This window comes from Trichosurus vulpecula, chromosome 2 (genome assembly GCF_011100635.1).
Source record: "Trichosurus vulpecula isolate mTriVul1 chromosome 2, mTriVul1.pri, whole genome shotgun sequence".
Lineage (NCBI taxonomy): Eukaryota > Metazoa > Chordata > Mammalia > Diprotodontia > Phalangeridae > Trichosurus > Trichosurus vulpecula.
Window position 1 is genome coordinate 389,206,290 of NC_050574.1, and position 26,659 is coordinate 389,232,948.

Sequence of the window (26,659 nt, forward strand, 5' to 3'; positions counted from 1 at the left end):
CTTTGCATGTTTTCTCTTTCAGCTCATACAAGTGCTTTCAGGGATTTGGGTTGTCTGTAATTAGAGCATGGGTCTGTATGGATTATTAGGCCCCAGAATAGAAAATAGAGGGAGAGATCAGAAACTCCCATAGTAGCTGTTTAAATTTGATGATATTGCACCATATCCCAAAATAGAGTTTTGAAATCAGTGTATATATCTGCCCAAATGGAAAGAAAAGCTTAAGAAGGGGTGTGAGGATAGTGTTTATTTGCCAGAGATCATTGACCAGGTTTTAGAAGTTGAACTAAATTGTCTGTTCTTCCTCCTCTTCCTGCCAATCTTCCAAATCTCTTCTTTCTGTAAATGCCAACAGAACCAACAAAAACTAGTCTGCTCAGGAATTCTTTTATCGAAAAGAAGCTCAGTGAAGATAGCTCGAATGCAAAAAAGCGCCGTCCTCCCGGACAAAAGAGGTCTCCAAGAAAACGAAGCTGTTCACCCATTTGTAAAGGTTAGCTTGAAAAAGAGAGCTAGATGAAAATGTAGTGTGTTCTGATTTATACAAGAATGATATTAACAGGCCATAGGGTCATGGGTTTAGTGCTATAAAGGACCTTAGAGGCCATCAAGTCCAATCTCCTCATTTTTATAGATGAGGAAGCTGAGGCAGAAAGGTTAATTGCCTTGTCCACTGTCAACAGAGCTAGTAAGGATCTGAGGCAGAATTAGAACCTGGATCCTACCTCCAAGTATGGTGCTGTATTCTAATATGCCACCTGGCTGAATCTCTTGGTTAAGATCATGAATCTAGAGCTGAATGAAGTCTCTGAGGTCCCTTTTCTAAACTCTCTCATTGAATATTTGAGGAAACTGAGGAAACCAGGGGGTAACTTACTGAAGGTCACATGGGGAGTAAGCATCAGAGCCATCAGAATTGATCTACAGCAAAACAAGCAGAACCAATAAAACAGTATGTGCAATAACTACAGCAGTGTAAATTAAGATCACTAATTACTTGTTTATCTTTTCAAGATATTTATTTGCTTAAAATGAAGAGCACATGTTCATAGAATACTTACTGTTTTTAAAAAATTCCATTTTGATGGTTCCTATCTTCTTTGTCAGTTTGGTTTTACAAAACCAGCTTTGAAGTTTTCAAAAGAATTACAAACTATAAATGACCGTATGAAAACATGCTCTAAAGAGGGGGTTGGTAAACTAAGGCCCACATTGCCCAGAAGCTACGAATGGTTTTGACATTTTAAAATCAAGGTTTATTGCAAACTTGCGTTACTGAGTTATTGAGTTATTTCAGTTGTGTCTGACTCTTTGTTGGCCTCATTTTGCATTAGATCTATGTCTTATTCTGCAACTCGAGTCTGTCACCTTTACGTCAAGAGGTGGAAAACATGCTTCCTTGTCAGTCCTTGGGAATCATAATTGGACATTGCATTGATCAAAATTATCAGGCCTTTTAAAGTTGTTTTTCTTTACAATATTGATATATTGTACAATATCCAGGCTCACTGTACCTAAGTGAAGCCAGCGACCTTGCACAGCCCTCCCTCACTCACGTCAAAGTCAAATGCAAGTCATGTCATCATTTCCCTGATGTCATGGTCCTCTTTGAAAATGAAGGACAAACAATCTGTGAGTAGTCCAAGCTGCCTGAAAGGGGACCCAGATAGTTGGGTAACTCAGCTCATCCTCTCCTCTCCCTCTCCCTCTCCCTTCTCCCTGTCTTTCTCCTTCTCCTCTCCAAAGGAAGGTAAATTTTGATGGCCAGAAGTTGCCCACTTAACTTGGGGTTTGCTGGCTGGATTTCTTTCTTTCCTACTTTCCTCCCTTCCTTTCTCTCTCTCTCTCTCTCTTTCTCTCTCTCTCTCTCTCTCTCTCTCTCTCTCTCTCTCTCTCTCTCTCTCTCTCTCTCTCTTTCTCTCTCTCTCTCTCTCTCTCTCTCTCTCTCTCTTCTCTCTCTCTCACTCTCTCTCTTTCACAAAACCTTAAATCCAGTTCACTCTGAAGTTCATAGATTGGACCACAATAGGTGCCTGCCCCAGCTCCACTTAAGTGGCTGTATTTTGGGCCCTCCTGGCTTAGAGTGAATGTCAGCAACCCTGAGGGTCTTCTCCTCCCAGCTTGATTTTTTTTTCTAATTAAAGGAGCCATCCCTTGACTCACTTCTTAAAGAGGCCTATTCACTGAATGGGTGTTACCTCACTCTAAGTGAGTACATGAAAAGGCCCTTAGCCTAAAAGGGCCAGGGTCTCCCATTACAACCTGGGTCATCTCCAGTCACCCTGAAGAATATCTAGTCCCTGGATCCAGATGGCTCTGGAGGAGGAAGTGAGGTTGGTGACCTTACACAGCCCTTCCTCACTCAAATCAAAGTCAACTGCAAGTCATGTCATCATTTCCCTGAAGTCATGGTCCTCTTTGAAAACAAAGGACAAACACAACAACCTTATATCAGTTCATACAAGTCTTCCTAGACTTCTCTGAAATTGTCCATTTCATCATTTCTTATGGAGCAAAAATATTCCATTACATTCATAAACCACAATTCGCTTAGCCATTCCTGAATAGATTCCGCCCCCCTTTGTCTTGGATATAGGCAAACTATATATAATTTTAGTCCAATTAGTGTTTTTATAGTAGCATCATTAATAACAATATCAATGTACTATGAAGTTCTAAAATGTTGCTATAAAATCGTGATGTTGCATTATTCCTATGAAATTAACTGTCCTATAATAATACTTTGCTTAATACTGTATATATTCCCAGAACCAGTTCATGACATTAAATCATATATGCTCATACTTTCCTTGCAATTAGGTGAGCAGTGCTTTGGTATGAATAGCTGGGGTTGTCTGAGCATAATTAATGAGAAAGAAATTAGTATGCTTCCCCATCTGTTTTTAAAAATTAAAAGTCTCTTTAATGAGAAGCTAGTTGTATATGTTAGCCAATAATACTAATAGTTAAGTTTAAAAATAGTATATAATTAGAGCAAGATTTTATAGACATCTAGTTACAGTTAGTCACCTTATTCACTAATGCCCGGTTGTCACCAACGTAACTTGAATTTTTCCAGGATGCACAAATACTTTCAGTTCACTCTTAAATGTATCGTGCTCCGAAACCAAACTTTTTCAAGGGTATGTGCAAGATTTCTGTACTTCAGAGCTTCCAAATAGCTCTTTAAGAAAATCACTTGCAGACAGTTGTTCTCATCTGCCAACAGCTTTCCTCCACCACAGCTATGCAATAGTCTGTTTATCCTGGTACATTCCTCTACTCCCATTTTTTTTTCTTTTTGGGATCTTTTTCAGGAGGCGATCAGTGGATTCTTTCAATTTCTATTTTACCCTCTGGCTCTAGAATATCAGGACAATTCTCCTCGGTAATTTCTTGAAAGATGGTATCTAGGCTCTTTTTTTTGATCATGGCTTTCAGGTAGTCCAATAATTTTTAAATTATCTCTCCTGGATCTATTTTCCAGGTCAGTGGTTTTTCCAATGAGATATTTCACATTGTCCTCCATTTTTGCTTTCCTTTGTTTCTGTTTTATAATATCTTGATTTCTGATAAAGTCACTAGCTTCCACTTGCTCCAGTCTAATTTTTAAGGTAGTATTTTCTTCAGTGGTCTTTTGGACCTCCTTTTCCATTTGGCCAATTCTGTACTCCCATTTTTTTTTTCAAAAGTTCATGGTGGCACAGTCCATTCTGCCCCAACAGAACAGAACCACATCATTGTCATTCTGAACGAATGAATGAAATATTTAAGTGTCTGCTATGTTCAAGGCCCTGAATTATGAAAAGGCCTTGATACTTCTCTCAATGGGATTCCCATTTATTCAGTCAGTCAATAAACATTTATGTGCCAGGTACTGTGCTGGGGATATAGACACAAAAAAGAAAGACATTTCTTGCTCTCAAGGAGTTTACAATCTAACAAGAGAAGGCAACTCACAAAAAGAAGCTGAAAGGTGGCATGGGGTGGGTCACAACAAGAAGGTACCTGGCACTTAAGAAGTTCAAAAGAATGCAGGTGGGCAAGAAATGAAGAAGTGACTGGCCTAGGCCTTCTCTTTAAATGGTGGCTTTGGGAGGAAGTCTCTGCTGCCCTCCAATCAGATGGACCTCAGAGTTTCTAAACAGAGCTTAAGTGAGTCATTTCAAAGTCCCTACTTTCTAATCACTGCTAAGTAGAGTTTGAGTTTACTAATAATCTAAATAGAATGAAATTTTTCGTATTAACCACTTACCTGCAATTTTACACCTTGATTTCTGATGTTGACCAATTTCTTTTAAAGGGGTCATATCCTTTTTCAACTAAAAATGCAAGCACATTCTGAGGCATAATTTTAAACAACACTTAAACAGAATTTGAAGAGGCTTTGAATAGATGTGTAATGTTTTTACCATACTTGTGCTATCACAGATATATCTGCATGACCTTAAACAACTTCCATAAACCTTTCTTGTCCTCTCAGTTCCTTCATCTGTCAAAGTAGGGGGTTCAGCTACATGACCTCGAAAGTCCCTGATGGCTCTCAATCTAAGATACTACAAACAAGGATCGTAATATGACAAAATATGGCTAAAAGATGTTGAGATGTGTAATCATGACACCATATAGGAGCTAAAATAGGCTTAGCTGATATCATTGCTTTATTGCATTTTCTTAAAATGTCTGTTCTAACTTGGGTGAGATCTTATGCTCCTTTGTGGTGGGTGCAATAGGAGTAGGAAGAATTAGAAAATAGTTGGTGATTTCATTCAGGAGCCTTGAACTACAAAATCCAGAAGCAGTTGAGCGTCTTTATTATGTTTTTATGACTAGTTCAGGATTAGCTCAGCAGCTTTGGCTAATTGTTAGCAAAACCAAGGCAATACACTTTTGATGTACATACTTATCCTTTAGAAATAAATATTACAAATCAAAATTGACTGAGCAATACAACCAAGTAAGATGTACCATTGAGAATGCTTTAAAAGCAAGACAAAACATTTGTCCTTGGCCACCAATGGTCTCAGAGAAATAATAATGGAGCTAATGTAGTTAGTTTAAAACCTACACACAAGATACCTTTGTATATTTACATCTCTTTCTCCGCAGAAATGAATTCAATAGGTGAAAAAATATCAGAAGTGAGGAGTAGAGAATCAAGCCAAGAGTAAGTATTTTAATTTCACTAAGGCATGCCAGGCTATTTTGCCATCTTTTTTTGAATCTGAATTACAATTTTTTTTTCTCCTCCCCCTCCACAACCTTCCATTGCACCTCACAGAAATCTGTGTTCTTAGTTCTCTAGATATGTCTTCAGAAACCTGGCTCAAGGTCCATGGCTTGGTTGCTAAGCGACTCACCATAATGGATGCCTTATCCTCTACGGCCATTCCACACCGCTCGAAATATGTGCCAATTCTGGGCAAGCATGTCGTTTCTAAAGTATACGATTCGGTAAAACTCACACTGTTCTTGGCAAGGCCTTATGCTATATAAACTACAGCCCTGATAGTGTTGCTTCTAAAGGAGGGTTTTGCTATTTCTCTGCATACATCATATAGTCCATTTAAATTTCTTAGTGTGTGTTCTATACACATAATACATGTTACATCATTAGAAAATGTTTATTCATGATGGCAGCTGCTGAAAAATAGATTGCTAATGAATATGGCTTTTTTTTTTTAAGTCTGAGGGGGATGTAAAATGGGCCTCTGTGATATAGGCTCTTCTTGGCTGTTTACCAGTGGGTAAATATGGAGCTATTCAGGTATTTCACTATAGATGCAAATTTTCTGCATAGCATCATGGAATCAGAAAGGACCCTTGAAGGTTATTTCATTCATTTGCTTGCTTGCTCACCCTAAATAGATGAGAATCTTTGGTTTTTAAAAGGTCTCTAGATTAATTTTAACTGCTTCTTTCAGTAACTCATCTGGATGTCTGATGTCACTCACTGTAGGAAAATTAAATCTTTGTCTTAATCAAAATGCTTGATGGTTCAGGATAATCCTACTTCTATTGCCCTCATGAAGAGGAGAGAACAGCTCTCTGAGACCAACCTTTCTTGGCTTTGTCAATGATCAGATTACCACCCCTCCACACACACACAGCTCCCAGTTCTTTTAAACTTACTTCATAGGTATTGGGGTTTTTGCAGTTTTAAAACTATCTCTGAGGGTCTTTTGCCACCTCTCTAAGTTTTTATAGTCATTGTGCCCATGATACATCACTGGCTTTGAATAATGTTGAGGTTTGCATGCAGCCCGACGTAACGAGATTGCCTCATGGTTGCTTGTACATCATTACTGCATTGCTGGATCATGTTAAGCTTTGTTTTCCTCCTTGGATTTCCCCCACGGAAACTGTTCCAGACGTTCTCCTCTCTCCTTAGGCCTCCCATGTGACCCTCTTCTTCTACCCTCCCAGCTGAGGACTTGTGCTCATACTTCATGAAAAAAATAGAGGCCATTCTCAATGAACTCCCTCTTATTCTTTTCTCCCCATTTCACACTCCTCTGCCCCGTCATGGTGCACGATCTCCTCTTTTATGCTAATCTCTGATGAAGATGTAGGTCTTTCCCTCACCAAAGCCGACTCCTCTATATGCATCCATTATCCCATTCCCTTCCATTTCCTCTAGTGTATTATCTACACTAATGTTCTTCTCTCTCTCTTCCTCTGTCTCTGTCTCTGTCTCTCTCTCTCTCTCTCTCTCTCTCTCTCCCTCTCTCTCTCTCTGTTTCTCTGCGTGTATATGTGTGTGTCTCTGTCTCTCTGTCTCTATTTGTCTCTCTCTGTCTCTGTCTCTTTCACTTGCTCATCTTCAAATCTCTCCTTATTTATTGGTTTCCTGACTATCTATAAATATTCCTGTCTCCCCCACACTTAAAACCCCCCACTAGATGCTACTATCCCTGCTAGCTGTTGTCCTCTTTCTCTCCTCATCTTTTCAGCTAAACTCTTTGCAAAAGCCATCTATACTTGGTGTTTCTGCTTTCTCTCCTCTTACTTTCTTTCAAACTCTCTGCACACTGGCTTCTGACCTCATCTTTTGACTGCAATGGTTCTTTCCAAAGTCACAAGTGATCTCTGAATCGCCAAGTCTAATGGCTTTCCCCTCAATTCTTATTCTTCTTGACCCATCCACAGTATATGACGCTGTTGACCACGTTCTTTAGGATCCTCTCTGGCTTTTCATGAAACATCTCTCTTGGATTTCCTTCTACCTGTCTCCTTTGCTGAATCTTCATCTATGTCACAACTCCCAACTCTGGGTGTACCTCAAGACTCTATCCTGGACCCTCTTCTCTTTTCTCCCTCTCTTCTCTCACCAGATGGTCTCATCAAGTCCCATGGCTTCCATTATCATCTCTGTGCAGATGATAGACCCAGCCTAGATTCAGCCTAGTCTCTCTCCCCAGCTCCAGTTCCCCATTATTAACTGCCCCATAATAGCGTCCCACAGGCATCTCAAACTAAAACAAAACTTGTCATCTCCTTCCTCTTCCCCAAATCTCCCCTTAATGAAATGTCCATGTTATTGTTTTGTTTTTGTCTTTTGTTCAGTTGTTTCAGTTATGTTCAACTCTTTGTGACACCCATTTTGGGGTTTTCGTGGCAAAGATACTGGACTAGTTTGCTATATTTGCTCTAGTTGATTTTATCTCAGTTTCCTCATCTGAGGCAAACAGGGTTAAGTGACTTGCCCAGGGTCACATAGCTAGTAAGTGTGTCTGGGAACAAAAGATGAGTCTTTTTGATTCCAAATCCAATGCCATTTCCTTCTTTAGCTCATTTTCCAGATAAGGAAACTGAGGCAAACAAGGTGATGTTACTTGCCCAGAGTCATACACAAGGTAAGTATCTAAGGCCAGATTTGAACTCACAAAGATAGGTCTCACTGACTTCAGGACTCATGCTGTATCCCCTTTGCCACCTAGCTGCCCCTGTTACTGTTGGGGGTACTACTTCTTTCTGTCATCCATATTTTATACCACCTGTGTAACCAATTATCAACTCATTTCTTCCACTGCAACATCTCTGGTATAATGGACCGTCACTCCACTCACACAGCCACCACCTTAGTTCAAGCCTTCATCACTTCTTGCCTGGACTATTTCTAATAGCCTCTTAATTGGACTCCCTGCCTCAAGTTTTTCCCTGCTCCAATCCGTCTTCCATATAGCTGCCAAAGTGATTTCCTTAAACTATAGATCTGATTATGCTACTTTTTCTCCAGCATTAGATATAAACTGTCCTCTTTGGTATCTAAATCTCTTCTCTTCTGACTACTTCCTATCTTTCCAGTATTCTTACACATTATTTGCCTCCATGCATTCTACAGTATGGTCATTCTGGACTTCTTGCTATTCTTCATAAATGATGCTCCATCTTTTGTCCATACGCCTTTGCTTTGGGCTGTCCCTGATCCTTGGAATAGTCTTCCTTCTCCCTTCTACCTCTTAGAATCCCTGCTTTTCTTTAAGACTGTAATAGCAAGTACCCTACCATACACAGGATGGCTTGCTAGCAGAGGTTCTTTGATCTGCTTTTAAAGGGGTCAACAATTTTACTTTAATCAAACACATGTATCATTCACTTAGTTCAGGAGAAAGGTCAGCACCCTGAATGTAGAGACAAGCAGAGCAAATACAAACAGAGAAAATAGCACAGATCAATAGACGGGGCTTCTAACTGTCTGAGAAATTAGAAACAGACAGATCAACTGTCTGACGATATGTAATACATACATAGTTACCAGAGAGAGAAGCACCAACGTCTGTGTTTTCAAAGTGGGGGGTGGGGGCGCTCCTTAATGGCTACCCAGAGTCTTATCTGGCCAAATCACCCAAAAATCTTTCCAATGAGTGAGCCCCCAAAGCAAAACCTCGCCTCAGAGTATATATACCCTTCTCAGAGCCAGAGGACATTACAACTCTCATGACTCAGTGCCTGATTAGAAATTAGCAAAAGGTGCTAGCCTTCCTATAAGCAAGCTTCCTGCTAAGGCAAGTCCCTCCCCCAATGGGCTCCACAAGAGGCCTGTTAATGGGTGGGGAAGATCTTCAAATCCATTAACATTACAGGACTCAGCTCAAGCACCACCTTCTGCAGGAAGCCTTTCCCAGTTCCCCACTGCTGTTGATGTCTAATGCTCTAAGGCTATCTTTTATTTTACTCTCGTTGTGTACCATACTTATCTATTTACATTCATATGTAGGATAACTAGTGCCAGGTCTGGAGTCAGGAAGACTCATCTTTCTTGAGTTCAAATCCATTCTCAGACACTTACTAGATATGTGACCCTGGGCAAGTCACTTGACACTGTTTGCCTCAGATTCCTCATCTGTAAAATGAGCTGGAAAAGGAAATGGCAAACTACTCCAATATCTTTGCCAAGAAAACCCTAAATGGGGTCATGAAGAGTTGGACAGGACTGAAATAACTGAAGAACGACAGGCTCATATTATTTCTCCCATCAGAGTATAATGTAGGGAATAAAAAGTAGGGACTTTTCACGTTGTTTTCCAGCACTTAGCACAGTGTCTGTTGGTTTATCCTTCATTCTTTATTTTCTCTGGCTACTTTGTACTCTCATCTTGTCCTTCAAAGTGCTAGCCTGCTTTGTTTTTTAAAAGTCCTTGCATTTGTCTATTCTCCCTTTGCTATAACTAATGAATTAGACTGAAAACATATCAGGGTTTGCACACCGTAGAAGAAATCAAATATAATAGGTAATGTCAAAAGCTGCCATCTGTGTTGTTTTACAACCACTCAGATTGGATGTATTTGGAAGAAATATGTAAACTTTTCCTGTAGTCTATTGCACAATATGTTTGGAGGAATATTTATAATGCTGATTAAAATCTCTGAAGATCCTAGATTTTTAGGTCCTAGATGTAGAGTGTAAAGAACCTTAGAGATCACCTAAGCCAACTCCCTCATTTTATAGTTGAAGGAAAATGAGCCCCAAAGAGGTTAAATGATGCATCCAAGAATGGGGATTTGAACTCAGCTTCTGGGACTCTCAGCCTTGCTCTAGACTCATTGCTCTTTCTAGTCTCTAGATCATCTATGGATTAACATTGAAGTCCCAGCGTGGCAGGTTGTTGCCTACCTGCCCTTCAGCCTCTTTGCTTCCATCTAAGCTTCCCTTCCTTTCTCTGGTAGTGGCCTTGTGGTAACATGGTCCTGTTTACCTCCCCCACCACCCCCAAATATGACCCCCACAGGCAGGAATTTATTTCCTTATCCACTGAGCTTGGCTTCTTCCCAAAAATACTTGAGATAGACAAGAAATCATTTTCTGTCCTTTAGGAAGGTTTATGAAGGCCCCTCATGCTCCATGAGTTTATTTCATTAAGATTCTTCAGCAGTTTTATTTGGAGGAAAACACATTTGGTATCATTTCTGTGAAACCAGTGGACTTTAATGGCATCTAAAATTTATTTTCTATATCTTCTCCATAGACGTGCCCATAAAAGTGACTTCATTAAGATGAGAAAATGCTCCTCTGTCCCTTCTTTGCAGAAATGGGTGGGAAAGGATGAATGTGGAACACTGAATAGACTGACAGCCAGTGTTGATGTGTTGGTTAGTTTTATGGAACTGCTGGGATTTTCTTTCCCTTTCATCTTTCTTTTTTATTCATACAAGGGATGTCTCTCTCTGGGGACAGAGTTGGGAAGGAATATATTTGAAAATTAAGATGATAAAAAAACAAAAGCATCAATCAAATTTTTTAAAATTTTAAAAAGTAACTTTAAAACAAAAACAATGGGGGCAGCTAGGTGGCACAGTGAGTAGAGCACCAGCCCTGGAGTCGGGAGGACCTGAGTTCAAATCCAGCCTCAGACACTTGACACATGTACTAGCTGTGTGACCTTGGGCAAGTCACTTAACCCCAATTGCCCCGCCAACCCCTCCCAAAACAAAAACAAATAAACAAAAAAACAAAAACAATGATAGAACTCAAAGTAAAATGAAGTGGGGGGTGGTATGTGTTTAAGATTAACCACTTTAAGTGGTTCTGGTTAATGACCCTAACATTGGGGCAGAACTGTATGAAAATAATTGTTCATAAGTTAAAATAGTTGTATCACTGCTGTCCACATTCATGTCTGAGTATGCATTTTAATTTTCATCTTTAAAAGCAAAACCTAACTAGGTTACTTCACGTGTACTATATTAATTTTTCAAATAGGTTTTCCACATGTCCTTGCTGTTTAATATTATAATAATGTTATTAGTAACATTTGATATTTTGATTCATATTAAATACATTGATGGTTAATACAAACATATACTAAGTGAATTTGAATCTAATTATAGCACTTATATACTGGCACTCTTCACTTGCCCAGAATAGTTAGGGAAATAATTTTTTCTCCCAGAGGAAGAGTTGGACCTAGGAGTTCAGTGGAATGAGGAAGCTTTTAATGAAGAAATTAATTCCTACTAATAGAAATCTGGAACTGTTCTACAACTTAGTGTTAGGGAGTTGTCTTCTAGAGCATGGGAAGGTTAAGTGATTAGGCCAGCTGGTATGTGGCAGAGGAAAGACTTTTGTACCTAGGTCTTCATGACTTAGGCAGGCTTCCTATTCACTACTTAGGCTACATTTTAAGGGCAAAAGGATATTATGATTAATGAGATATTATATCATATCATATTAATTTATTGTATTATATTATATTGTATTATATTATATTATATTATACTATATTACGATCTTATGCTTTCTGTGGTAGAAAGGACATTTGGAACAACAGCTAAGAGGCCTGAGTTCAAATGCCTCACCTGCCACTAATTAACTGTGTGACCATGGAAAAGTCACTTTGCCTCCCTTACTCCATTTTTCTCCTCTTTAAAACGAGGATAAGAATACTTTAGCCATCTCCATAGCACTGTTGTGTAGGATATATACCCCCATGTTGGATCTTGTGGAGGTTGTCTAAATATATGGTGTATCCCAAAAGTCTTAGCAAAGTTTTAAGCTCCTTATAGCTTCTGAGGAAATTCCTATTGATTCAGATGTGTAAGTATTGTACAACGTAGCCTTAGGGACTTCCTCAGGATGTTGGGAGGTATATGGGACAGCTGGTGTGTGTCAGAGGAGGAAGTTGAACCTCTAATAGCTTAAAACTACACTAAGACTTTTAGGATACTCGGTATAGATGAGACTTGAAGGTGGGTGGATGTGATCTAAGGCAGGGGCTGAGAACCTGAGGCCTGAAGGATTCATGTGGCCTTCAGGCCTCAGGTTCCCTACCCCTGATCTAAAGTACGGCTTGTTTCTCTGGAGAGTAGCGAGAGAGCCAAGGATTATGCTTGGCCTGCCAGCGTACTAGCTTGGTACGCTGATTTTTTTTTTAAAACATCAGAATTACAAGAAAATTCTGGAGGAAGTACCATAAGAATAAGAACACAGATCTATTAAGGTAGAATAAGACGAAATGTATACCACTACAATCTCAACTCGGTATCATTTATTATCCTTCTTTGATCCAGATTCCAGTGCCTCAAAATCATCATTTTGAAAGAGTACTGTAGTTCAGAAGGTATAGAAGATTAGGCTGGAGCAGCACTTTGAGGAGACTTTTCATAAATGCAGAAAGTGTGGCCCATTAGTTAAGGATGAACTCACACAAGGTAGCACCAAAGTCTTCCCTCTGAAGAAAGTGAAAAGGTGGCAGACAGAGTACATAAAAGAAAACAAAACTGTGTAAAATAACACAACATTTTATCTTGGTGAAATTCAGGAAGCAGGAAGTTTTTGTCAGCAAAATGGTTTTGGAAATAGATCTCAGAATAGAGCATGTAAGAGTAATCTCGTTAACCTAAATGCATAATTTCATTTGAGAACTGATTATGGTCAAATTGCTTGATGATGTCATTGAGAATGCTGCCTGAGTAAAGGGAAAATCACATGGATATTTGAGAGACTCTTATGAAAATGGTTTACTTTTGTGCTTACCTTGATGGGCCACCATTCCCCAAGAGCCAGAGCCAGAGCCCGAGGAGTATGAAGGAATGGAATGATGGTATCCAGGAGCTCCAAGGCAGTACTCAACTAACTGATCAGAGGAAAAAGAGAGGAGAGAGAGACAGAGACAGAAAGAGAGAAGAAGAGAGAGAGACAGACAGACAGACAGAGACAGAGAGAGAGACAGAGAGGGGGAGAGACGGAGACACAGAGAGAAGGAAGAGAGACAGACAGACAGACAGAGAGAGAGGAAGAGAGAGAGGGAAAGAGAGAGAGAGAGAGAGAGAGAGAGAGAGAGAGAGAGAGAGAGAGAGAGAGAGAGAGAGAGAACTTACCCTATCCCTTTAACAGGAAGAACATTGGCAGTAATGCTTAAGTCAGTTCTACAATCAACCAAAAGGCTTTTATTAATGCCTTGTATCAGGCACACGCTCAGTAATGGAAATACACATACAAAGAATGAAACAGTCCTTTCTCTCAAGGAATCTTCAGGAATCAATAATTTCGTGACTGTGATGCTTCCTTCACCAAGGGAGATTGCAAATCTTCCATTCCTTTGTAGAGATAGCCTTCACAAACTCCTGTGGCCCCCAAATTCATCTCTTGGCACTCTAGGTCCATTCTCAGGTGACGGCCATTGAATCAGTTGCTAAATACATGAAATCTTTCCATCTTCCTAGAGCTTGTGCTTCCTTGGCATTGTCTTTGAGGAGCCAGGGCCATCTCTGCTGGATGAAGCATCTGAGCAGGACTTTAGCAGAGGTATAAAATCAACAGCCTACATTAACATAGCATTTTTACCTTTCAAAGTACTTTCACACCCGCTATTTCTCTGCCTCTTTTAAAGCAAGGGAAGGAGGATAAGGTGAATTTAGAATGATAATTAATCTACTTTTGATCACGGTTGTGATATTTAGGTTCTTTGTAGTTGATGCTAATATTTTCAAGAAAGGGGAAGAATGGAAATCAGAATGGGAATCAGAACAGAGGCTGATCATTTGAATGGGGTTTTATTCATGGATTTTACGATTGCACGTCTGGCTAGATAGGTAGTCTTTAAAAGCTGCATTTAGCTTTGTTCCTAGTTCATTGTTTCATTCATGACTTATGCATGGGTTCTTTTTTTCTCCTCTGTACACATGGTGCTGGTTGGGTTTTCAGTGTTGGCTGGACTCTCATCAAATCTATCACCTTGGAAATGCAATAAGTGAGCAGAGAGGTTACCATGGCAACTCTTCATTACAGGCCTCTAACTGGCATTTTTGGTTTCCAAGTGACCAGACAATTTCACCTGAGCTCTTTCAAAGAGATTAATTCATCACCCAGTCACATTTAGAATAAAACATATCTTGGTTATTAGATGAATCTATAATTAAAGGCTCCAAATGGTCCATCCTTTTGGAGGAACATTTTTCTGTAGGTAAAATGATAACACTTAGCATTTATATAGCACTTTACGGTTTGAAAAGCACCATTTATGTTATCTTATTTGAGAAAAGAGGCTACCACTCTCATGCTAGAACAAAATCTCATTAATTTGCAATAATTGGGGAGAAAGCCCTGGCATATTAGTGAAGAGGGTGATTCATAAAATTTTTAAAATAAAGAGATATTATTTTATTATTGTAGCAACACTGGCAGTTAATTAGCACTGTGTCTACATAGGACCTCAATTGAAATATTTTGGTTATGAACTTATTTTAGTTCTCTGTAGTAACAAATCCAAAAGCATGTGAATATCCCTACAGGTCAACATGTAATAATGGAAAGAACATTTGTCCTTCAGTCTAGTAGGGACCTTTCTCTAGATGTCTTGACACTTAATTGGTATTAATGGAACACAATCCAATCCAATAAGTATTTATTAAGTGCCTATTATGTGTGAGACACTATGTCTCCCAGTTATCTAGCACTCAAAATATAGCCAGTCAGTTTCATTTCCCAGTCACACATTTCTTTAATATCTTTCATGCCATTTATCCGATGATGTTCTTCTTTGATACTATGCTGCAGGCTACTTGTACCTATCATATGCCTCTTTTTGTGAAATTTTTGTCAATTTTTTAAAAATTTATTTTTTATTTTTAGTTTACAACACTCAGTTCCACAAGCTTTTGAGTTCCAAATTTTCTCCCCCTCCATCTCCTCCCCCTCTCCCACAAGAAGGCATGTAATCTGATATAGGTTCTATATATACCTTTACATTAAACTTATTTATACAGTAGTCAAGTTGTAAAGAAGAATTATAACCAATGGAATGAATCATGAGAAAGAAGAAACAAAACCAAAAAAGAAGAAAGGAGAGAGAGCAAATAGTTTGCATCAATCTGCTTTCAGACTCCATAATTCTTTCTCTGGATGTGGATAGCTTTTTCCAACATGAGTCTTTTGGAGCTGTCTTTGAATTTTGTATTGCTGAGAAGAGCCAAGTCTATTAAAGTTAGTCATCACGGATACTGTGTGTCTGTAATCATGTTATAGTGTTCTCCTGGTTCTGCTCCCCTCACTCAGCATCAGACCATGTAAGCCTTTCCAGGTTATTATGAAGTCTGCCTGCTCCCCATTTCTTATAGCACAATAGTATTCCATTACATTCATATGACAAAACTTGTTTAGCCATTCCCCAATTGATGGGCATCTCCTCGATTTCTAATTCTTAGCTACCACAAAAAGAGCTGCTATAAATATTTTTGTACATATGGATCCTTTTCCCCCTTGTATGATCTCTTTGGGATACAATACAGCCCTAGGAGTGGTATTGCTGGGTCAAAGGATATATACGTTTTTATAGCCCGTTGGGCATAGTTCCCAATTGCTCTCCAGAATGGTTGGATCAGTTCACAACTCCACCAACAATGCAGTAGTGTTCCAATTTTCCCACATCTTCTCCAGCATTTATCATTTTCTTGTTTTGACATGTTAGCCAATCTGACAGGAGAGACATGGTACCTAAGAGTTGTTTTGGTTTGCATTTCTCTAATCAATAGTGATATAGAGCATTTTTTCATATAACTATAGATATCTTTAATTTCTTTCTCTGAAAACTGCCTGCTTACATCCTTTGACCATTTATCAATTGGGGAATGACTTGTATTCCTATAAATTTGACTCAGTTCCCTGTATATTTTAGAGATGAGGCCTTTGTCAGAGACACTGGTTGTAAAAATTCTTTCCCAATTTTCTGCTTCCCTCATAATCTTGGTTGCATTGGCTTTGTTTGTACAAAAACTTTTCATTTTGACCTAATCAAAATTATCCATTTTGCATTTCATAATGCTCTCTATCTCTTGTTTGGTCATAAATTCTTCCCTTCTCCCTAAATCTGACAGGCAAACTATTCCTTACTCTCCCAAATTGCTTATAGTATTAGCCTTTATATCTAAATCATAAACCCCTTTTGACTTTATTTTGGTATATGGTGTGAGATATTGGTCTATGCCCAGTTTCTGCCATACTATTTTTCAGTTTTCCCAGCAGTCTTTGTGACATAGTGCCTTTTTAACTCAGAAGCTGGACCCTTTGGGTTTATCAAAGAGTAGATTGCTATAGTCATTGACTACTGTGTCTTGTGTACCTAACCTGTTCCACTGATCCACCACTCTGTTTCTTAGCCAGTACCAAGTAGTTGATGACTGCTGCTTTATAATACAGCTTAATATCTGGTATGGCTAAGCCCCCTTCCCTAGCATTTCTTTTCATTAATTCCCTTGACATTCTAGACCTCTTGTTCTTCCGGATGAACTTTGTTATTATTTCATTCAGCTCTGTAAAATAATTTTTGGTAGTTTGATTGGTATAGCACTGAATAAGTAAATTAATTTAGGTAAAATTGTCATTTTTATTATATTAACTTGGCCTAACCATAAGCAACTGATGTTTTCCCATTTATTTAGGTCTGACTTTATTTGTGTGAAAAGTGTTTTATAATTGTGTTCATATAGGCCCTGGGTTTGCTATCATATGCCTCTTTATAGCATTTTCCGTGACCTGAAACATGCATCCCATGATTGATAACCACAGAGTAAGGTTAACTAGAGGAGTTGAAGATGACCAGGACAGAGTCAAGCACAAACATTTATTTATTAAATGCCTTCTGAGTACCAAGCCCTGGGATAAACACTAAGAATACAAGGACAAAAATGGAACTTTTTGCTCTCAAGTACCTCATTCGGAGAGAGTCTAAGTAGTGATAGTGAGGTTATGTGGATAACAGGGTGCAGATTGTGTCAATCTCCAGAGCACTGTGGTGCTATAATCATTCAAAAGAGTTTGACCTAACTATCTACATAGAAAAAACTGAGTGGATGAAGAATGGCTATTGTCCAGGTTGTGATATGAAGTTGGTTAGACAGCCCATAAGGCTTGTCTATCCGTACATCTATTTTTAGCAAATACAGTGTTTGGGTGGTAAAATAGGCCTAGAACTGAATAATGGGAGGAGAGCAGTCTGGATTACATTTGGGATATTGTGAAGCCCTTTTGATGACCCTACTCTTCTCTGTGACACCATGATATCGTTTTTTTAATATTAAACCCTTTTACCTGCTAATTCAGGAAGCAGCCAGATGGTTCTGTGGATAGAGCTCTAGGCCTGGATTCTGGAAGAACTGAGGTCAAATCCAGCTGCAGACACTTACTAGCTGTGGGGGCAAGGCATTTAACCTCTGATTGCCTTAATCTACTAGAGAAAGAAATGGCCACTCACTCCAGTATCTTTGTCAAGAAAACCTCATGGACCGTATGGTACGCAGACAGGGTCACAAAGACTCAGACCAACCAAGCAACAACAACAAAACATGCTGTTTCTGCGGTCCTGATTCTCTTTATTCATGAGTAAATTGAGTTAATGGAGGAAGGCTTGTGTTTAAGAACTAGATACTTAAGGGCTTAGTAGTGTAAGTATATCAGTCAATAAAAATTTATTAAATACCTCCTGTGTTCCAGGCATTGTACTAAGCACTGGAATATTTGTAAAGTCATCAGTGTCATCTACAAAATTTCCTCTCTGCTCCTCCATGGAGTTTTCATTTTTTTTAATCAGCACCTCTGATTTTATTTGTATAGGGAAGGGATCATCACGATTAGGAAACTCCTACCAGTGAAGATCAGTAGATTCTCTGTCATGTATAGTCTTGTGGGGAACCGAGAGTTGAAGTGACTTGGCCAGGGTCACATAGCCTGTATGTGTCAGAGGTGGGACATGAACCCACATCTTAATGATTAAAAGGCTGGCCCGTTCTCCACCACACAATGCTACTTCTCAGGGTGCTCATAGCTTTGGCAGATTCAGGGACACCATTGTCATTTCTTTGTATTTACAACCAGGAGGCAAGACCAGAAGCAAGGTGATTTTTTAAAAAAATTGACCTGCAAAATATGGAATTAGCAAATTCTGTCTAGAGTCAAATCTAACATTTTGAACATTTAAACAATCATGAATCGTCATTTGTACCATTTATTTTCTATTTTAAAATTCTTTCTCACGGCACAGTAAAAATGGTATCATGTAAAAATACTGTATAGTCTAGAATTCAGCTACATTCATTAACAGACAGGAAGAAAGGGGAGGTACCCATAGAAAGTAGAGCAGACCTTGTTTTATTTCCCAGTGCTGGCTAGAAATTAATCTGTGCCTCAGAATGCCTAACTAGAATTCTGTCACTATTAACATCCAACCATCCATCAATTATTATTTAAGATTTTTGACATATTTTACTCAAAAGAAATAAACAATAGCAAAGTTTATTAGTTTCACAACTCCCACCCCCTACCTGCTTTGTTCAGTCATGTCTGACTCTTAGTGACCCTATAAGGGGAAGGGGGACAGAACCAAGTTTAGGGGAGAAGCTGAGGGGCTTGGTTGAGTTTGAGACATCAGGGGATATCCATTTGCAGATCTATTAAGGAATCGCCTGTATCAGTCAAGAGAGAGATAATCAAGAAGTGTAGATTTGTGAGTCAACCTTGTAAAGGTGATAAGAGAGTTAAGGAGTTCTTCCCGTTTCACTTGAATTGTTCACCTCTATCAGCTTCTTTAGTTTCCTAAACCCTTTCTTTGAAAAGATCTTTTTTCCACATTCCTCAAATATCCCAGGATCTTCAGTAGCTCCCCTACTAAACTGTAATCTCTTTAAGGGCCAGTGTCTCATTTATCTCTTGTATCTCACTGAAGTACTTAGTACATAGAGTCCTACTCCCCTTACCCCCATTTTGGGGTTTTCTTGGCAGAGATACTGGAGTAGTTTGCCATTTTCTTCTCCAGCTCATTTTACAGATGAAGAACTGAGATAAACAGAGCTAAGTGACTTGGCCAGGGTCACACAGCTAGTAAATGTCAAGTGTCTGAGGCCAGATTTGAACTCAGGTCCTCCTGACTCCAGGGCTGGTGCCCTACTCACTGTGGCACTCAGCTGCCCCTAATTTGTTGTTTAGTCATGTCTGAGTCTTTGCACCTCAAATTTGAGGTTTTCTTGGTGAAGATAACTGGAGTGGTTTACAATTTCCCTTTCCAGCTCATTTTATAGATGAGGAAACTGAGGCAGAGTTAAGTTACTCGCCCAGGATCACACAGCTAGCAAGTGTCCGAGTCAGATTTGAACTCAGGTTTTCCTTACTTTAGCCCTGGCATTGCATCACCTAGCTAGTACACTGTAGAGTGCTTAGCAAATGTTTGCTCTGTGAATGAATGAATGAAAAATAAGGAGAAAGAGAAGAGAGAAAGGAGCCAGCATTACCTAGAGGAAACAGCACTGAAATGGTAGGAAATGGACTTTGGTTTAAATGCTGTTCCTACCATTTATTTTCTTCTCTGAAAAATGAGAGGATCCCTTCCAGCTCTAGGGTAGAAGGTTTTAAAGTCATTTCCTGCTCCAACATTCTATGTTCTAAAGTCCTTCCAAGTCCACTCACCAATGAACGTGCAGCAGCATCCATAGACTAGTGAGGTTGGCTCCAACCAGGTTATGACATGATTGTTTGCTCTGAAACCTCTTTCCTATTCCTTTCCTTTCACAGATCATACAAGGGAAATGGAGGGAACAGCAACTTTCTTCCCAGAGAGGTAGCCTGAAAGCAGAGCTATTGTACAAAGGAAGACTAAGGAGTAATCCAAAGGAAAAATGACATGGCCCCGGTAGCAAAGTTGGGGAGGCAGCATATTGCTTCGGAAAGAACGGTGGCTTTTGAGTCAGAGGGACCAGTTTGAATCTGCCCCCTTTTCCCCACTGTGTGACCTTAGGAATGAGATCCAAGGGAAGAGAAACCAAGGGACACATTGAAATACGAAAACCAGAACTTGGTCTCCTTATCAGTAAAATGAGGAGGGTGGGCTAAATGACTTCCAAGGTCCGTATCAGCTCTATGACCCTCAGTGAGAATGTATCAGCCTCTGTGGACCTGTAGTGGGTCTCAAAGAAGAGACTGACTGGCCTCTCATGCCCCCACTAAGCCTCTGTGAGAAATTTACCAAATGCATTAGAAAGCATGCAGACTTTCCAGCTCGAGCTCAGCTGTACTGGACACTCTGGCTCTAAGACAGCGTTAGACCCCGGTGTCACCCAAGCTGAAAGGTAGACAGCTGTTAGAAGGTGACTGGGGCAGGCAGTTGCCCACAGCTGTTAGTGTGTCCACAGATTTCCTGGCTGCTTAAGGAGCATCCCTATGTTGCTTTGTTGCCCATAATCAGGCGTGTTTGGTGTGGCAATGCAACATCCAGCTCTGGTTGTTTATAGTGAAGCGAAGAGGAGAGAGGAGAGTTTGATTGATTAGTTAAGGCAATTAATTGTCTGGAATTGGGGCGAGACTGGCAGTGTGACATTGTGGAGGGAGTGCTGGACTTGGAGTTAGGAAGACTTGGCTTTTTTTTTAGAGGGGGGAAGCAGGGCAATTGGGGTTAAGTGACTTGCCCAAGGTCACACAGCTAGTAAGTGTGTCAAGTATCTGAGGCCGGATTTGAACTCAGGTCCTCCAGGGCCGGTGATCTACTCACTGCACCACCTAGCTGCCCTCGGCGACTCGGCTTTGAGTCCCATCTTGGACATGTCCTCAAATGACTACATGTCCTTGGACAAGTCACTTGACTTTTATGAGTCTCGGTTTCCCCAACTGTAAAAGAGCCTGAATTACATCAGTTTCTTCAACCTGGTGCATGCAGATGGGAGGTGTTTGATTCCAGTGGAAATCAAACTGTGGCCTGCTATATCTGGTAGAGGGGAAGGACAGTGGGCCTGAAGGATGTACATAGGAGCCTGCCCAGAGCTTCTGCTCCTTGGAGCTGGCCCATTTCTTTCATCAAATCATTGATGTGCCAGACAGACACCCGAGGGCTACAGAGGCTTTCTCCAGGTGAAGGATAGTGCCAGCATCAGTTGATAGGCATTAGAGAGTTACTTCTGTGTTAGCAAAGTAAAAATAGATATAGAAATGCTGTATATAAATATTAATAATATTATTAATTAATAAAATAATCATAAATATTAAATAAATATAAATAAATCAGGCAAGTACCAGAGAACAATAAACAACAAGGAACAGTGTCTTGGCAGTTTGGTAGTCTCTGGGATGTTTCCTGAACCTTTCCTTGATTAATTGATTTTTCTCATCATTTCTCACCCATGGTTGTCTTCCTGCACCATTACAGACTGATTTCTTGGCAAAAGGCTCCAACTTAGAACTGGTGAATGCTTCTTTGCTCCTCTCTTGTTGGCATGTGTGCCCACAAAAACATGGACCGATTCCTTGGCCCAAAGAATAGTATTTTAAGTTCATGATGTTTTTCCCCATCCTTTAACTGGCAACAGCAGCAGCAGCAAGGAGTCAGGCCAGGCCCTTCCAGCTGTTGACAAAGTGGAGTGTCCTTGCTTACACTTTTGAATTTCCTGAGTCTGAGGCATACCACCAATCATTTGAAACGCAATTGATGGCTAGAGTTTAAGCTTTCTGAGGGCAGGAGGAACTCTATTTATTTATTTGGTGTCTGGGATAGTGTCTTGATGCCTTGATAAATGGTAGTTGAAGGAATGCATGTATGCATTAATGAATGGCCTTAGATTCAGATGTATGATTTTAGGGATGCTAGGAAAGCCCTGATATCCCCTCATGAATATTGCCTGAAATCGCAAAGTTTATCTTTTAGTTTAAGGCTTTTTCAGACATTTAAATGAAAATTAAGATCAAAGAGATCTCAACAGGCTGGGCAAGTCTAGGCCAATATCAGTGAAAAGAAATCTCACTGGGATGAGTGAAAAGTCCTGTATCTAGATTTTTTTTTTAATCTGCCTGGAGTAGATGGAAGAGATCTGTTTTAGTAATATTTCATATGAAAGGATCTGGGAGGTTTTAGTTCATCACAAGTTCAGCATAAGCCTGTAGTGAGATGGGGTCACCAAGAAATAGAATAGTCATAAACTACATTAATAGAAATATAATGGGAAGGAATAGTTCTCCTGTCCTCTGTATTGGCCATGCTATGTCTGGTGCAATGATGTCAAATTCAGAAAAAACAGGACCACTGAACTGAACATAATGCTCCCTGCTGACAGCATAGTAACTTAGAAAACCACTTCTTAACATTATCTATTCTCTATTGTATTTTTATTTATTTTGTTAAACCTTTCCTAATTACATTTTAATCTGTTTCTGCACTCACTTGGGATGTTGTGGGCCACATATGGTGTTTGGTACCTCTGGTCTAGACTTTAGAGCATTATTCATTGACAAATTCAAGCTTGTCAGTGTCAGACTATTCAGCAGAATCAATAGATTTGTGCCCAGTATCTTTGTGAAGAAAATTCCATGGACAGTATGGCCCATGGGGTCACGAAAAGTTAGACATGACTGAACAACAAAGATGGAAGGAAATGAGTCCAAAGTAGAGGTGATAGACTATATTATGGAATAGGCCACATGAGTGCAGCCCTTTGACTGAGTCCAAGTTTTATGGAACAAACACTTTTAAAAGGGGATTTGTTCTGTGAAGTTTGGATTCAGTCAAAGGGCTGCACTTGAGGACCTAGAGGCCACATGTGGCCTCAAGGCTGCTTCCCCACCCCAGTCTAGCAGGGGAAAATGGAGGGCCTGGAAGTTGTAGCAAGGAAGAGGAATCGATTTAGATGAAGATACGAAAGAGTAAGAGGTGATGGTCTGAGAGAGGAAATTCTGAGTTTTGCATTATGGAAATGGATTTTTTGTGGATGATGATAAAATAAAGGGTCTGACCATTCCTGTATTTGACTGAGGTGGAGTGAAGATGCAGGTCATGAGAGCTAAATTAGAGAGAAGCCAGAGTGAAGAAACATGAGCATGTATATCGAAATCCCTAGTATGAAGGAAGGGGGTGGAGTGGAGAGGAAGACCATGAGCCATGCATTAATCTTGAGAAAGGAGGAGAAATGACCTGAGGCCTGGTAGATGATTGCCCCCAGGATCCTGATAAAGTAATATGTCTAGATTCAGTGAACTTCAAAGAAGTTTTTGAGTGTGATAATGGATTGGAGGAGATTTAGAAATGGCAGTGAGGAGTGAGAACAAAGCTTGCTCTTCTTCTCAGCATGGTGTTTGGGAACATGACAGTGTCCATTCAGTACTGGAGAGGGTGTGTAGTTACGGTTACAGTAACTTCTGAAGGAGCTAGAATTCCATGTTTTCAAAATGGTCAAGGGAGTGCGAGAAGAACTCTAATTTAAAGGGAATCGTAACAAAAAACTAGGGTTTCCTTGGGTGGGACTAACGTGGATGGGGGTAACAAATTTAGTTTTTGATATGTCATCCGGTTTCTCTTTCTCTTTTCTCATTTTTATAGAAAAATCTTATGCAAATCAAATTGTTTTTCATTGTGATGCTTTTTCTTCTTGGCTGCTTGTAAAATTACTTTGCTATTGTCTTTGAAGCTTGACAATGATTTTTCCATATGAGTTGGAATTTGGGAGTTCATTCTATTGGTAGCCTGTGAATTCTGTCAGTCTGCAATCAGTCTCTCTTTCCTCAATATTTCTGTATGATTTACTGAAATAATAAATGTTTTTCTTCCATGCAGTTTTTGGGTAGCCCAGTAATTCTATAATTTTGTCTCTTTATTCTGTTTTCTATTTTCATTTTCATTTACATAGATTCCAATTTATTTCAGATGTGCCATTTTCTGGGAACATTTTTCTTTTGCTCCCTTCTATTGTTTTCATCATACATTTAATCTTTTAATAAAATAATTGTTTTCTAATTAAGTATGTTTAATTTTTCCAGAAATATGTTTAAACTGTTGAGATTTATCAACATATTGACCTAGATTTCTTGGCTATGCTCAGTTCTTTATATTTTTATTCATTTCGCTTTTTCCCATAACTTATTCAATGTGTTTATTATTAATTTTATTGTTCCTTGAGGAAATTCTAGTTTTGCTGGTGGTCTTTCTATTAGTATTTAACTATAATTTTTTGACATTTTTGCCTCAATTTCTTTTTATTCAGTTTTTCACTCTACCCAAACTCTTCATCTCTTTAAGTGGAATTATTTTTGAAAATAATTTTCTTTTGAGAATTTCTAGCAGTTTGCTTCTTGGTTTGGGGGGAGGGTGGTGGTGGTGAATTTTCACTGTTGTTTTTGAAGAATTAGGTCTCTGTAAGAGGTAGCATGTTGTAGGAGAAAGAACCTTAGAAAAGAGAGATATGGGTTGAAAGACTGCCTCTGTTTCTTTCTAGTCATGAAACCCTGGGTGACTCATGAAAGTTCACTAAATATCACTTTTTTCATCTGTAAAATAGGAATGATAATACTTGTATGGTATTGTTCATAGAGTAAGCAATCTTATAGAGTTGTTCTGAAGATTAAATGAGATCATGTTTGTATATGTATATATATGTGTGTGTGTATGTATATGTATATGTGCATGTGTATGTATATGTGTGTATGTGTATATGTATATGTATGTATATGTATATATACACACATACACACATATATGCATAATGTGTATATACATATGTTATTTAAATACAATGTAAATGTTAGATACTACGACTCTACTTGCAACTTCTCCTTATTGTTAAAAGCAACTCACATTTCTATAATGATTTGATATTTATTAAAAAACTTTCCTCTTGAAGGGAGAACTATAGAACTATTATTACCAGGATTTACAAATGAAGAAACTGAGACTCAGAGAGGTTGAGTGATCACTTACCTATAAAGGAGGACTTGAACCCAAATCTCTCCCAACTCCAAATCTTGTGCCATTTCCACAAAACCAAGTTACCTATGTCGGGATTGGTGACAATTTCATAGTATAAATGAAGAGGAAAGTTTCCCAAAACTCGCTGTAGAGGGGACACAGAGGGTATTAATCTGCCACTACAGTGTGTATCCAGAAGCAGATGACCTGGACCATGAGGACCTTGGAAATCACGTCATCTCAGGAACACTCATGGCATATGTTGGTATAAAGCCCAGAGAATGGAAAACCAAGAGGAAACATAATAACCATCTTCAGACATTTAAAGACTGAAGAAGTAGATGGGTTGTGTGTTGTTTGTCCGGTAGTGGAAGGAACTAGGATCAGTGGGTGAGCATTACATGAAATCAAATTTCATAGACTCCCATACTTTCAGCACCAAAAGAGACCCCAGAGATTCTTTAGGGAAACTGAGGTCCAGAGAATTTAAATGATTTTCTCTGAGTCACAAAGCTAATTGATGGTGGAATTAGGGCTAGAACCTATGCTTCTTGGGTCTCAATCTTTTGCTTTTTTCTAATAGAATGCTTATTATACATAACAAAGAACTTGTAAAACAATTACCATCATCCAACAATGAGATGACTTCTTAGCCTTGCCCTTTCTTCATATACTCTTAAACATCAGTAGAATATAGAATTATTAGGTCTGTATGGGGAACAAATTTAAAAGTTTGAAATAAATATTTGTTACTCAGTTGTTTTTTTGATGGTGTCTGACTCTTCGTGATCCCATTTGGGTTTTCCTTGGCCAAGATACTGGAGCAGTTTGCTATTTCCTTCTCCAGCTCATTTTACAGATGAGGAAACTGAGGCAAGCAGGGTTGAGTGAGTTACCCAGGGTCACATGGCTAGTAATTGTCTGAGGCCAAATTTGAGCTCAAGAAGATGAGTCTTCTCAATGCCAGGCCCAGCACTCTATCCACTGAGCCACCTAGCTGTTGTCTAAATTGTTGGGGGGGGCGGTGTTTAAAGAAAAAAAAATACCTAGTCTCAGAAAAGAATGAACTCTGTAGAAGGGTTCTGGTGGTTAATATGGAGGAGGCAGGAAGTACATACACGGGAGATCCTGGGGCCACAAAGACAAATTTCTCCTACCTTTCCATTTAATTGAGCAAACACATTAAACACTTATATTTGCAAGTGATTGTGCTCGAAAGATATGCATGTTCATCATTCAAGTAATGTTTTGCTCTTTTTTTTCCTTGCTACAGATTTTTACATTGAAAGAAGTGGGCAGTAATACAGGGCAAATGATCTTAATTAACCCTCATGCCATCAATCTCAAGACCTATAGGCACAAAGTGGAACAAGCTGTTAAATCCTATGAAAGGTAAGTATTTCTGCTACCCTCTCTGTGGGGATAAGAAGTCAGATTTCATAGGTAAAACAGCTTTTTCCTTCAAGTACTCCACTCCAACAGAGAGAGTTAGACCCATATATACCCTTCCTCCC

General features: G+C 39.3%; 1 protein-coding gene across 1 annotated transcript in view; it reads left to right on the forward strand.

Moving 5' to 3' along the window:
- Positions 1–26,659, forward strand: part of VWA3B (von Willebrand factor A domain containing 3B) — a 223,177-nt gene that overhangs the window by 138,670 nt on the left and 57,848 nt on the right. Inside the window, exons 17-20 of the mRNA XM_036744160.1 lie at positions 356–493; positions 5,110–5,167; positions 5,298–5,454; positions 26,419–26,537. Of these exons, the coding sequence (XP_036600055.1) occupies positions 356–493; positions 5,110–5,167; positions 5,298–5,454; positions 26,419–26,537 (472 nt within the window). The remainder of the gene's footprint in view (positions 1–355; positions 494–5,109; positions 5,168–5,297; positions 5,455–26,418; positions 26,538–26,659) is intronic.